Raw genomic sequence first — 13,890 nt, forward strand, 5'->3', positions numbered from 1 at the left:
CTGCAGCTGGGCTCAGAAAGGCTTTGGTGAAAGACATCTCTCAGGCTGGTTCCATGTAGCCGGAAGAAAATCTTCACAGCTTTCACTGAGTGACTGTCTGTGAGTGACCCTCTCTGTCCTCGTCCCTGTGGAAACTGGTGATAGACTTTGAAATACTCAAGATTTTTCGATTAAGTCTGTTTGTTTGCTTCTTGAGCAAGCATTTACTTTTTTTCCTAAGTGAATAAATTCAAATGCATCTAAAGTGCAAGGATGTGGAGAGAGAGAAAAAAAGGAAGGAAAATCCTACCTTAGCTATGAGGGATGACTTACCTCACTTTACAGGCAAGAAATCCAATAGAATCACTTGCCTGAAGATCAACAGTGACTTTGTGGCAATTCCCTATCTCCTGAATGCCCAAGTTGCAAAATTATCTTTCACCAAGGCCAGTTGTCATTTAACATAGAGAGCTATCTTATTTTTAAAGATACATAAGTAATTCATGCTAATATGAGAAGGAATTAACTTCAACAGAGAGAAATACTTCTTTCCAAATGGTTGATAGCATGTTTGCAATATGCAAAACTATCTTTGTCTCTGGAAAGACTGTTTTCCTGTCATGAACTTCTTTGTATAAATTGAAATCATGCTGTGCTGTGACAATGCTTTCTGTATCTTATCTCTATTATAGCAAGTCAATTAAAAATATATTCTAGCAACTGTTTCTAATTACAAACTAAAATTCTGTTGAGACTTATCCAATACATTAGGGGTCAAATCTTTGGTGAGGGTGAGCCTCTGGGACTCCTATGGCTCGACTGATTAGCACCATCTTACTTTGGAGGCCTGAATTTTACATAGTAAATGATCTAATCACCTACCAGGGTTTAGAACTATCACAAGTTAATAACAGCACTGCAGCCATAGCTGCAAAATATTACACAATAAAACAAAATAAATGGAAATAATCTCTCCTGAGTGCCAATAATTTAGATTTACAGGGTAATCCATATGTATTCCAGCTCCTAACAGATTGCTAAAATACTGTTTGGAGACTTCTATTTCAAATCTAGTACATTTTATTATCATTTCAGAGGTTAGAAAATTGAGGAATAAATTAAAAAGCTAAAATGGGGAAAACAAACATTTACAGATTGGGTTTAGGCGTTCAGAAGTGTGAAGCAAAGCTCCCTCTTTTGAAAGGACTTCATTAATGTTTCATTAGCTGAGTTGCAAACCGGAGCTCACTCCCCAGTGTCCCGTTACCAGGCACAGCACGAATTGCTCTCCCTCACAAGGGGGAGGCTGGGTTTGGTGGGGTTTTTTAGCAGCATCTCAGGGATGGCATTTTGTAGCAGCTGGTCTCGGGGCACAATGTCATCATAATTGTCACCGCTGAAGTTAGGGGATGTGTAGGGTTACCAAGAAAACAAGGCAGGGATCTGTGTGGTAACAAGATACAGGTCTTGGTTTTGTGAATTTCTAGGGGTGAGGCCTGGAATTTTGAACATCAGTTCATTTTGCTCATTGGCTTCTTGGTGCCAGAAATGAGAGCCCACTGTTGTGGACACAATGCTCACAGAGTGCTATACCAATATTGTTCTAGGTATAGAAAATTACTGTAGTATCTCAGGTGTTTAGGGATAGGTAATTTTTCACCAATTCACTGAAGCATAGTAATTTCAACAAACACTTCACAAACAATAATTCAAAAAACATCAAGAAGTAATTTTCATATCATTTTAGAAATATTGTCCAAACTTACCTGAATGCTGTAATACAGAAAATCTATTGCTTAAAGGTACAGTTCGTAATTAACTCTAACCTTTTCTGTGACACTTGAGTCAAATACAGAGATTTCACACTGGGCCCGACAGAGTGTCTCTGAGCTTCAGCAAAAGAAGACCAGAATACATTAGGAAACATTAACCTTCCTTCATTTTTCCAGCTAGAGGCACTATGTTAATGGGAATGCCCATTGAAATCACTGGAGTTGTGCTACTTTCCCTTTGCAAAGTGTCTGGTTCAATGCTGTTGGAGTGGTCCCTTTTTCTTGTGTATTACAGTGTCTGTTATGCTACACATGAAATAGGCTTAACCAGAGGACAAAACAAAATATGACCATGGAAATAAATTTGGCCACTGAGTTGAACTTGCCCTTGTCTGCTGTACCTGGCTGCACAGCCAATGTGTTTCCAAGCCTCATTCATGGGGAGCAAAGCCATCGCTCCAAGGCTCCAGCAGGGCAGAGCAGCAGCACCCACGCCTGGTTCGAGCTCTCTGCTCACTGAGGGCCACCAAGTCAAACACGGCCTTCAGCACTCTACTGACTAGCCATGATTTTAAATAAAATTATTAGATGATAACACACTTTGTATATCTGAGGTTCTGCTTTGTATTCATATATGCCTAAATAAATCACAGAATCACAGAATCACCAGGTCAGAAGAGACCTTCAAGATCACTGAGTCCAACCCATGCCCTAACACCACCTCAACTAAACCATGGCACCGAGTGCCACATCCAATCTTTTTTTAAGCATATCCAGGGATGGTGACTCCACCACCTTCCCAGGCAGACGATTCCAAAACTTTATCACTCTTTCAGTATAAAACCTCTTCCTAAAATCCAACCTAAATTTCCCTTGGTGCAGCTTGAGACTGTGTTCTGTCAGTTGTTGCCCGGAAAAAGAGACCGACCCCCACCTGACTACAACCACCTTTCAGGAAGTTGTAGAGAGTGATAAGGTTACCTCTGAGTCTTCTTTTTTCCAGGCTTAACAACCCCAGCTCCCTCAGTCATTCCTCATAGGGCTTGTGTTCAAAATGTTTCTCCCTGGCCAGAAGTATACAAGTATTTACTGTAGTAAATGCAACTTATGCACAAGATGGCTTTGAAAGCAAAGTTTTTTTAAGAACTTTGTGAATACGAGACATTCTAGTAAATTGATTTCTGTTCATGCCAACATTTGAATTCACAAATAAACCCCAAGTAATCTGAAAACTAAAATTTTGTCAATAACCTTTTCCCAAAGAAAGGCTGCAGTCTTCATCAAACAGTTCATTTTTCTCAGAGAAAGTCAATTTTGGAAACCTTTAAATCCCCTAGGTTAAAATACTCATATTGTAGCAGACCTCAAGCAAACAATCATTGACAAATTCAGGGCTTTTTCTGAAATGAACTCTGAAGATAAAATGCAGTGGACAGGACAAAGTGATAGCAGTTCCAGCAAAGGTAAGGGAAGTGAAGGAAAACTTTAGAAGACAGTGTAAACATGCTGGAGCTTTCAGAACCAAATCTTGCTTTCCCTTTGGTTACAATAACTGTAAGGAACTGTCTGAGAAAGAAAAATTTCTTCATTCTATTATGGCATGTTGCATTAATATCAAAGCACACAGTTTCAGATCCAAGAGGAAAGGTTAAAAAAATATATGATTAAAGAGACTCATCAAATGAAGGAAGCCATAAAGGTCAGATATTTCCAGTTACTGACTGATTGGCTTGGTCAATGACAGTGATCATTAACTGCCAAGAGTGCCCTTCCTGTCAGCCTCTCTTACATAAACAATGAAATACACAACAATGTGGACCAGAAGCTATTAGATGATCACATGTGGAAGCTGGTGTCTCCAAAATGCCATGGCATTTACCATGCTAAATGTGATACTAGTGTTCTTGTTCTTTCTTTCTCTCTAGCTCACCCTCTTTTTTCCCCAAGCAGTCACACACATATATTGGCTGCACAAAAACCCTAAGAACATGCCACCAAATGGCTGGTGGCTGTCACTGTGCCAGATGAGGAAAAAAACCCGAGATTAATCAAGTGATTAATCTTGCGTTAATATATAACTGAGGAGACATGAAGATTTTATAAGCAAGGACAAAAAGGTATAATTGGATGTGGTAACTTTTGTGCTCTACAGAAGAACTGCTGGGAAGAGGAAAAACAATTAATTATAAAAACTAAAAAGGATTAAGGAGATGTTTTTTTTTTTCCTGCTGGGTACAAGCACCTGGATGGCAGAGAGCCTAGAACTGGATTACCTTTGAATTTCTAAATTGTTTTCATGAGAGGAACTCTTTTGACCCATATGAATCTGAGAGAAAGCTTCTTAGAGTTGAGGAATACTAATTTATAAGAAATGTTTCCTCCCATAGAGATGCTCAGAAATACACTGACTGCTCAACACTGCTTAATTTTTTTCAATTCTCTTCCTGACTAGGTCAATTTGTTGCACAGAAAAAGAAATTATAACCTTTAGCAAGGAATAAAATTGCAAATCCTGAAAAAAATGCATTCCTTCCTTATGTTTGAAGGTATCCTTTCAAAGCAACCTTAACTACTTAAAATAAATAGAAAAAATTTTAAAAGCATGAGATTTTTCTCCGTGCTTTTGCTTATGATTTTACAGAAAAGGATACCATTTTCCTAGTCCCACACGTATTTTTTCAATTTGTTGTTATACTTGACTGTTGAAATTTATTTTCTATGTGGGTAAAATATTTGATTATAAAAACCAGTTAAACTGATATGTAGTCACAACAAACCACAGCAATTTTTTCCTCTTGTAGGAGGCTGAAGGATTGACAGCTGGAGAGATATTTTCCTGTGTCAGTATATGCAGGACTGTTGAGCAATTTCTCTGGAGAGGACTGATGCTACTTATTTGTATCCCACAAGCAACCTCCCCTGCTACCTGCTGCAGCTGGCCAAGGCTGGAACTAGGCAAGGACTCATATGTCTTTTCCATTTGTTTAAAGTTCATTAGCATCCATTGAGTTGTGCTGTTCCAGCTTCAATATATCAGCTTTAACAAAACATTAATGCTGTTCTGTTGAGGTAAAAGAAAACAAAGTCTCATTTGAAATACAAGCATGTAATGAAATGCAGCCCGTTGCCCCCACTTCAGATCCCAGGGACTGATGGCAGGATCTTAGAAAAACCCCAGGCAAGCTGCGAAACTCTGACGTCTTTGCTAACATGTATCCGTGGAACCACAGGTATTTAGAAGCAGCAGTACCTCCTACAAAAGGCTCTTGCTGTACCTCTGCAAAAGAACTGTTGAAGCTTTTAATCTGGAAGCTCCTACCCTGGGAAGCTGAGTTTGTGAGGCACAGCTGTTGTACAATCCCCTCCAGCAAGACTGAGAGTGGGGTTAAGAACAGACAAACCCACACAGGCTGGGATGCCTTTGCTCGGTCAGCCACAGACCAGGAGCTCAGAGCCTCCTTAACCTCGTCCTCCCCGGGCTGAGCGTGCTGCCACTTCAGCAGGTGCTGCCCCTTCAGCGGGTACTGCCCCTTCAGCGGGTACTGCCACTTCAGCAGGTGCTGCCCCTTCAGCGGGTGCTGCCCCTTCAGCGGGTACTGCCCCACGAGGGGCTTGCAGCAGGAAGGCTCTGGGGCACCAGCAGGGCCTTTGGCCTGCCCTTGGAAGGAAGGACTGGCTGGAAAGGCCTTAAGTTCATACCTGATGCTGCTCTGGGCTGTCACTCACAGAGCAGAGAATTTGTCAGTAAAGCCACAGTGGCACCAAGCAGAAATATTTGGAAGAAAAAGATTCCTGAATAGACTGGGTTGCAATTGAAGCCTGAAACCATTCAGGGATAACTTGTCTTCACATTACACAACTCTAACCCCGAAGCCGTGAGATAAAAAAGATGTTATTTAAATGAAGGAGCAGTATATACCATGCATTGATTTTGGAGGGAAGTTATCTATTCGGCATTTCAGCATGCTGGGAATGTTGGTTCAGCAGGGAGAGGCTTGTGCTGTGCTTCTGAAATGCTCCCCAGACTTTATGTGGAGGATCATCTCAAGAATAATTAGCTCCTGTGCCTGTTCATCTGGAAAGGCAAGGGGTCCATACGGACACTGCAGGTGTAGGTAGAGGGCAACTGCTGCTCAGAGAAAGCATAAGCAGACTGACTGATGAGAAAGACATGACTAGCTTTTGTGTTGATAAATGCAAAGTGCATTTATCATAAGAGTTTTGTGGATTTGGTCTAGGATTGTTTTGTTTGGATTTTTTTTTTCACAGATAAAGCATATATAGGAAATGTTTAAATGTTTAAATGTTTAAATATTTAAATGAAATTTTTTCTCCATACTTGCTCTCTGTGAACAGCAATTATATTTCCTGGCAGGAATACAAGTGATAAATATGAATTGAATTTTGCATGGTATTAATAGAAAAATAATTTTAAAGTTGGTATTCACAGAATTAAAGGTTCTTTAATAGTCAGTCATGTCCCCTCAGAAAGAAGATACTACAGCTCATGATTCTTGTCATTTGAGTTTTGGGAAGTGTTTGTGAAGCATAGGCAGCAAGTGAACAGCAGATAAGAAACTACTGCTGAGATTCTACTAATGACTATATAAAATATTATGATTTTTCTTCATAAACAGAAGGGGAAAATAATCAATAACATTTGTTATTAAGTGTTTTATAGCAATTTTTTGGTTTTGATGAAAAGCTCATTCGAAGATATGTGCACTGTATGCATTAGCTAACAACATGTACCCCCATGGGGCAACTCATAGGATACAACCTGAATGTTTGTCATGCAAACAATTAACTATTTCAGTGTGACATGAACAGGGTATACGTGACATGCAGCATACCAACAGCAAAAAATACTGCATATGATTTACTGCAAGGGGATAAAAGGGCTGTAACATGAACCAATAATTTCTTCACTTAATCCAGGAATAAAGATAAAAGGGGAAGAGAAAAATACAGTTAACTCTTCCCCAGGGTGTTTGAATGAGGAAAGTGCTGAACTGTGAATCAGAATTGAATAGACAGAAACATTAGCTCCTTTCAAAAGGATGTTTGCCTTACAGAGATCAGATATTGTAATAGCATAGATCTGGCTCCTTGCCTATGCTTTGTAGCATGCAAATGAGTATTTTTCTTTCTCAGCAGCTCTACAGTAAAACTCACCATGAAATCATAGAAATATACTTAAGAACTCTCTGAAATGACCACCGATTCTGCTGTCAAACACTAGAAACATCAGATGCTTGATTAGCAGAGCTGCAGATAAGGGCCCTCTGTTCCAGACATGCTGTAAGTGGAAGCATGAGCAATGAATAGCTCTGAAAACAGGGCTCAAAGAGGCAAATTATCAAAAGTGATTCATGATGCAGGCAGGTGTCAGACAACTATTTTAAAAAGAAATTTCTACCCGTTATTGAATCGAGGTGCACAAGAACAGCTTTTTTCATGGTGGATTGCAGAGGAGAGTTACCCCAAGCTCTGAGGGAGCTCTAGTTTGTCATGCTGAAGACCAGGATGTCTCAGCCCACACTAAGCTCTGCTCTGCCACATACAGACCCTTGCAAGCCTGAGCTATCTTGATACTGAGATTTTATTGCAAACCGAGACTGAACAATTTGGGGATGTTTGTCTGCAGCTGCACCAGCTAAGCGTATTTAAACCATCAGGACCACTGAAAGCTATGTTTCAGTTGGGTGTTCCAATTTAAAAGACCAAAAAATAGCTGGCCAATCTCAGTACAGAACAAAAAATGCCTTTTCAGTTTATCAACTTTGTCAAAACTGAAGTTGGCACTACAAACTGTGCCACTGGCAAGTTTGGGTATTAAGGTGGAAAGAAGGACATCAAAGAGGAGGGAGACAAATGTGTTATTGCCAATTTAACCATGTATCTGATTCCCTAATACAATCTTTCACGCTTGTACTGTAATTGCCTGCAGCTCTCTTGATTTCATCAACATCAGTATTTTGCTTACGTTTAAGGTCTAGGACTTCTGAGAGGCACATTAACATTTTTCATAAGCTACTTCTAGCATCTTTCCTCCCCACTGTCTGTTAACATCATCACAGAGTCATTCAGAGTGGAAGGGACTTCTGGAAGTCTCTCTTCCAGCCTTCTGCTTAAAGCAGAGCCAACACTGAGCACATTGCCAGGTGACCTTCTGCCAAGATTGTCAGTCCCTGGCCTTTGTCAAGAGAGTAGCATTTGTCATAATGATTTACTTTTCTGCTGTGGGTCACCATGTCAAAGACCATCACTGTTTTCCTGTCCAACAAGAGTTCAGTGCCCCATGTCTGAGGGCACCCATCCTTCCACAAAAACAGGACAATGGTCTAGTGTGAGATGATAGCTGTAATCACTTTCACTACTCTTAGCTAAACTGGAACAGCTGACTGAAGCAAAGTGTTCCATAATATCCCACCCTTTAAAATGAATGTAAGCTTTACAGTAGATGCAAACATAGCACAACTCAGATTAACAGTGAGATGGTTGCTCTTCCCATCTGTACCTTCTCAGTAAAGTATCACTTACAGACTTGATCACAGAACAATTTTATCCGTTTGCCTTTTTGGAGACTTCACCACAGTATGCAAATATTTCAAGGACAGAAATGGTTTCAATGTTTATTCAACATGAACATGTAGGAAAAGAGAAAATAGCAGGCATGAGATATTTAGGGCAGCCACTGTGAATTCACTGTAGGTCTGGGAAGATTTTCAATACTGAGGGCTTGTGGCAAAATGCTGTGAAAGTACAGGAACAAAATCAATTGCAGCCAAATTTGTTCCCTCCCAGTACACATGACAAAATTATTTACAAGTGGCTTATTTAAATCTAGCCAGAAGTCAGCTATTTCAGTGGCCTATTGAGCAGAAAAGATCCCCTGTGAGTTAAGGAAGGTCACAGATCCAGTTACATCACCCAGATGATCTCTCTGATTGTGTTTGTAACACTTGCTCTACCTTGCCTTTGTTTCAAAGTGGAGGCTTGCGACAATGGGTTTTACTGCTGTTTTTTGTTGGCATTGGCTAGAACTTGCTCTATCCTAATACAACCTTCCACATAATGGTGATGAGCATAGCGTGAAAAAAAACAAACCAGAGAGAACAAAACATCATATCTAGAAGCAAAAAAAGTCACTAAGACCACTCTTTCAGAAACCCTCATCTAACCTAAAGCTAAAATCTGCTTTAAACACCACCCACACTGCAGTCATAGATTTCCTGCTCGGCACCTCTCCATAATCTCAATGCTAACTGCTGCAAAGGCCGGCAAGCTAATAGCAGATCTGGCTCAGTGCCAGTCTGATTTTGACTGTCCCCTTTAGAAGTCTAGGGCATCTCTCCATTAACAAGTAGCACAGCATAATTGGAGTGGATCTGTAGAGTGAAATTGTGGGTACAGGGCAGCTGAGGGCCAACCTGTACACATTTTAGCGGTATTACTTTGGAGTATCTCTCATTTGGGCCCTACACAGGATGCTGAGTGGTTGGTGTGTAGCAGGTGCCTTGCTGGACCCCATCTACTTGGTTCAGCAGAGGGACATCCAGTTTGTGTGCTCCAAGACCACTTCACACTGACAATACAAGTACAGTAAACAGAACAGAATATTTGCTACCTGAGTACATTCCTGATCTGAACTAAACTACTAATGCAAACACATCTTGGGATCTCTTAGGAGGGGTCTTGGTCCAGGGAAATACTTTGTGTAGGAAGAGATTCTTACTGTTGAATTAATAAACGCATCACCAGCTGCTCACATTGTCTGTACACGGTTAAACACAAAACTGTTTAGTTTGGTGAACCACTATGAGAGCTAGTAAATTATTTTTCCCTCTTTATTGGAAAAGGTAGCACTTTAATGTTAAAAGGACAAAGAGACACAAATTAGGAATACCTGCCTTTTTTGTAATTTGAAAGTTTAACAATGAGCAGTACAAATCACTGTTTTGGAGTCCTTTACATTATGAGCCTTTTCTGCCAAGCTTTTGAGAATTGGCTCCTAAAGTCTATTTGTCTCAGGCCATCACTGCTGGACATTTTCATCTTCCAGGCATGTCCATGGTGGGACACCTGGTCTTATAAACTTCATGTGTCAGGAGTGGTGCTCTGGGGACAGCACTGTGCAGCTGCACACGGGAGATGTTTATTGCTGCCAAATCACAGAAACCACAAACACTGTGTTCCAGTAAGCTGATTCCTCTGGTTAAACTCCTGCAAGTTCACTTCATAGTGAGCTTGATGGGCATTCAAAGAAGAGTGTGTCAGAATCAGAAGAACACCCCAACATACAGGCATAACCCTCACTTCTCAACTCTTGTGGGTAAGATGATGAGATATATTGCTTTCTTTCGGGTTTTTTTGGTTTGGTGTGTTTTGGTTTTTCTTGCATATCTCCATTCTGAACACAATGAAGCAGAGTTGTTTATAGAGATAAATGGCTTTCACAGAGATGAAGACTCAGCCATTTATATCAAGGAGCATATGCCTAATCAAGCTTTGTGGGTACACCACAAGCAGTTAGGGAGCTGTATTACTGACTTTGGGGGATAGCTCAGCTCTCTGGAAAAAAAAAACCTATGTATGTAAGACTGAATTCTGGTTCTGCAGCAGATAATACAGGCACTTGATGGCTATACAAGAACCTTATTTAATTCACTCTGTATCCCTGGCATTCCTTATCCAGATAATCAAAGAACTGAGACTGTAATGACTGTATCTGAATATTTCCTTTCTTTTTAAGCTTTCAAATTCCTTATGCTTGTTCAGGACTTGGCAGCTTTCTTAATGTTTTAAGGGGAATGTGCATAACAGAGAGTTCTGCCTCTTTCTCATAGCTCCATGATAGAGCCTGCATAAGCACTGCCCACTCATTCCAAGCATCTTTTGTTCTGATGTAATATGTTCAAAGAATTCCACTTGAAAAAAAAAAGATCAGTTCTAAGCCTGCTGAGCATAACTCCAGTGCATATGAACTTCAGTAACGGCACCCATTGTACAGTCTTTGGGCTTAGGGTGCCCTTAACCCTTACTGAAAAGTCTGAATTTGCAAACACACTTGACAGAATCACAGAATCACTTCAGCCCCCCTGAAATTTGAAGGAGCATATGGAAAGATGAACCTATCTTTCCACCAATTTATTCAGCAAATCTTCCTGCAGGGTCTCAGTTGCTATGCCCCATTAAACTGGCAGTGGTTGCCTTGCTTTACATAGCAGCCCAGCAGTCCTCAAAGGCAAAGTATCCAGAGGCTCTGGAAGACCAAGAGCAACAGCATTACCCCAAGCAGGTCCCACATCCATGGAGCTGAAGCACCAAACCTTCTGCTGCTCCCGAGACTGTGTCAGTTTGTATTCCACTTGCATTGCCTGCTCCAGGCTTGGTGTTTGTTTTCTCATCTTTGGAGGAGGGAAGGTGGAGAAAGGAAACTATTTATGAATGTGGTTCTGTATTTGCTATCTTTTTTGTGTCTCTGTTCTCTCTTTTTGCAGTCTGCCCGGTTCCTGTATTCAGCTGCTGCACGCAGAACAAGGGAGGAAGCTGGTCCCGCAGCAGTGGCCCATCTGCCTTGGGGATCATGGGGAGGAGGAAGAACAGACTTTTGTTGATAAAGAAACTATTCAGAATTCTGGAATTTATTTTAATATACTCCAGAATATACTAGCTTTTTAATTGGCAACCTGCAAAGACAAGGTCCCTATTCAAAAAAGTTTTTAGCATCAATTTAAAACTTTTAAGAGTAATGAAAGGAAACAATGCAGAAGGAATAGATACACAAATCTGACAATCATATGGTTAATGAAAATTTACAGATGTCTTTGGGCTTATTTTATTTTGTCGTATTTGTGGAAAATAAATAGAGGCAAAACAAGTTAAATAATGCACAAAAAACATACATTACTGAAAGATCCAGAGAAAATTATTTCAGCTGCAGTCCAGTTCAATGGGAAGAGACAATTCTATTCAAGTAGAAAGGGACCAGATGAGTCCAAAGCTTTATAATTCTTGAAGATTTGGATTACGCAAAATTTAATTCTCCTGACGCACTGTTATTCATTAAGTTCTAGTTTTACATCCATTTTAGAGATGAAAAAACACCAAAGATTCAAAAAGAGAAAACAAACAAACAATAACAACAATATAAGAAAACCAAAACCAAACCAAACAAACAAAAACCCCCAAGCTAACATGACTTTGGCTGAAGAATTGTCTTTGGTGGAATTGGGAACAGAATCCAGGCATATCAGCTCCCAGCCCTCCTAAGTATTGGATAACCTCATTTAGCAAATAAATGCAGAGAGGCAGACTTTAAACAAACATCATTTCCTATGCTATGACCCAACATACATACAATACAGTGAAATCTTGAATAATTTATCTACAGTATGAGTTCATTATTCAAATGCAAGCATACTATGCAGTTTAATGGGAATTTGCTTCATAACTTTCAGGATCTTTCAAATCCATTTGTGACATAAATACATGCTTACTAAAACATTCTTAAAACTTCTGAGAGAGTCAGCATTCTTTGCGGAAAGAAAATGCCTGATTCCTCTCTTCAATTTCTGAAGTTCACTGCAGTTCTAGGTCATTTTCAATACATTATCTAGAATGTCTGTGCTACTTCTTGTTGAAACGCTGCTTAGATTAGTTTAATTCAAAGATCAAACTATTTTCAGTGTTTAACTAAGTCATTTCAAAACATGTCTTACCATTAAGGACACAGAGGTGTGAGTATTCAAAACCATATTGCCCTTGCAAAGTATGCATATATTTAAATATTTATATTCCCATTAGCTTAAAATGGGAAGTACAGATGTATTAGCTTACTCACTGAATCACAGTGAAGATTCCCAACGGATTATCATAAACGTCCATTGTATTTAAAGTTGATGGAAGCAGGTGGCAAAGTCCTGGAACTCAGCAGTCTTGGTTGGTGAATCTGTACCTCTTCTGCTGTACCCTTCACATGCACACAGACCCACAACACGAATACAACCCTTCTCTGTGTGTCTTGCTCAGCCTCATCCAGTTCCACTGCCTCTGTCAGATTGGCTATCGAGCCACAAATGTTGCTGCTGGTTGAGAGCTACCAGAGGCAATGGGGGGACACAGGGGGGTTCTACGGCAGTGACGCTCCCACACACCAATCCATGTTGATGCTGCTGACACGGGAGGATCAATGAGAAAATTGCAGTCCCATGGTCTGGCTGTAGTGATTTAATGACAAATTTTTAAATGGTTGTGTAGCTTCACCTTGAAACAAGCCTTGAGATTAACCTTAACAAACATAGAAAAGTATGTTCATGCGGACTGGATCATGTGTGATTCCAGCCTAGTGTTAATGATGTGTCAGTGTCTGCTGGTGTAAGGAGGGATAAGCATAGTTGTGCTTTGTTTTCTTTGCCTTGGCTGGGGTTCTTAGAATAGAATATAACTTTTGGGGTTGTAACGAAACAAAGCTTTCTTCTCCTTAAGCAAAAAAAAGAAAAAAAGAAGTGACAGCAAGAGAAAGACTCTTGTCAATTAAATATCACAGGATGAACAGTACAAACCAGCCCACTACACCCAATGAGCATATGTCTAAGTTTTCCTCTGCCCAGCTGAAGACCTCAGATTTCAAAGGAGGATGCCTCTTGTTTTTGAAAAGTAGGTCTTTAAAAGGATCTTATACCTCCAGAACTTAGGCATCTTACAAGCACCTGTGAGAAACACAATTTCTTCATCTAAAGAAACAATATTTCCTTTTATTTAATTATTCCCCAGTGATCCTGCATGAAGAAATCCTTCAGCTGAGAAAGTCTGATGACAACTGAGCACTTCCAAGGGAGTACTCTTTCCTCTTTTCAGAACCCGTGCTCTTACTCCAGGAGTCCAGCACTGGGCACAGCTTCTTTCAGGGAAGGAGAAAGGACAGATGGTACAGTGAGGCTGGGGTGACAGGCTCATGGGAAGCTGTGGGAACGTGCACCAGCCCTTAACCCCAGACTACAGTGGGTGACAGGAACTGCTGTGTCCAAGTAGATGAAGAGAAGCAAAACAGGAGGGAAAAGTGGTGGCTCTGGTCATTGAGCTGCATGGCAGATGTATGAGTCTTTACCATAAAAGGCAGCCACCATGGAAATGG

At 40.4% G+C, this 13,890-nt stretch overlaps 1 protein-coding gene across 4 annotated transcripts in view; it reads right to left on the reverse strand.

The window, feature by feature from the left end:
* FRMPD4 (FERM and PDZ domain containing 4) overlaps nucleotides 1-12,810 on the reverse strand; it is a 341,898-nt gene extending 329,088 nt beyond the window's left edge. For 2 of the 4 annotated variants that reach the window (XM_042037699.1, XM_042037691.1), the window contains exon 1: nucleotides 12,598-12,808. In XM_042037699.1, coding sequence (XP_041893633.1) covers nucleotides 12,598-12,641 — 44 coding nt within the window. In that variant the 5' untranslated portion in view covers nucleotides 12,642-12,808. Of the gene's footprint in view, nucleotides 1-12,597 lie in introns of all 4 variants that reach the window. The other 2 variants (XM_042037718.1, XM_042037727.1) reach the window with 2 other exon arrangements.
* Between the last annotated feature and the right edge of the window lie 1,080 nt (nucleotides 12,811-13,890).

The sequence above is a fragment of the Corvus kubaryi genome, unplaced genomic scaffold (assembly GCF_017639235.1).
Source record: "Corvus kubaryi isolate FWS band 111438036 unplaced genomic scaffold, C.kubaryi_AGA036_p1.0 133, whole genome shotgun sequence".
Classification (NCBI taxonomy): domain Eukaryota; kingdom Metazoa; phylum Chordata; class Aves; order Passeriformes; family Corvidae; genus Corvus; species Corvus kubaryi.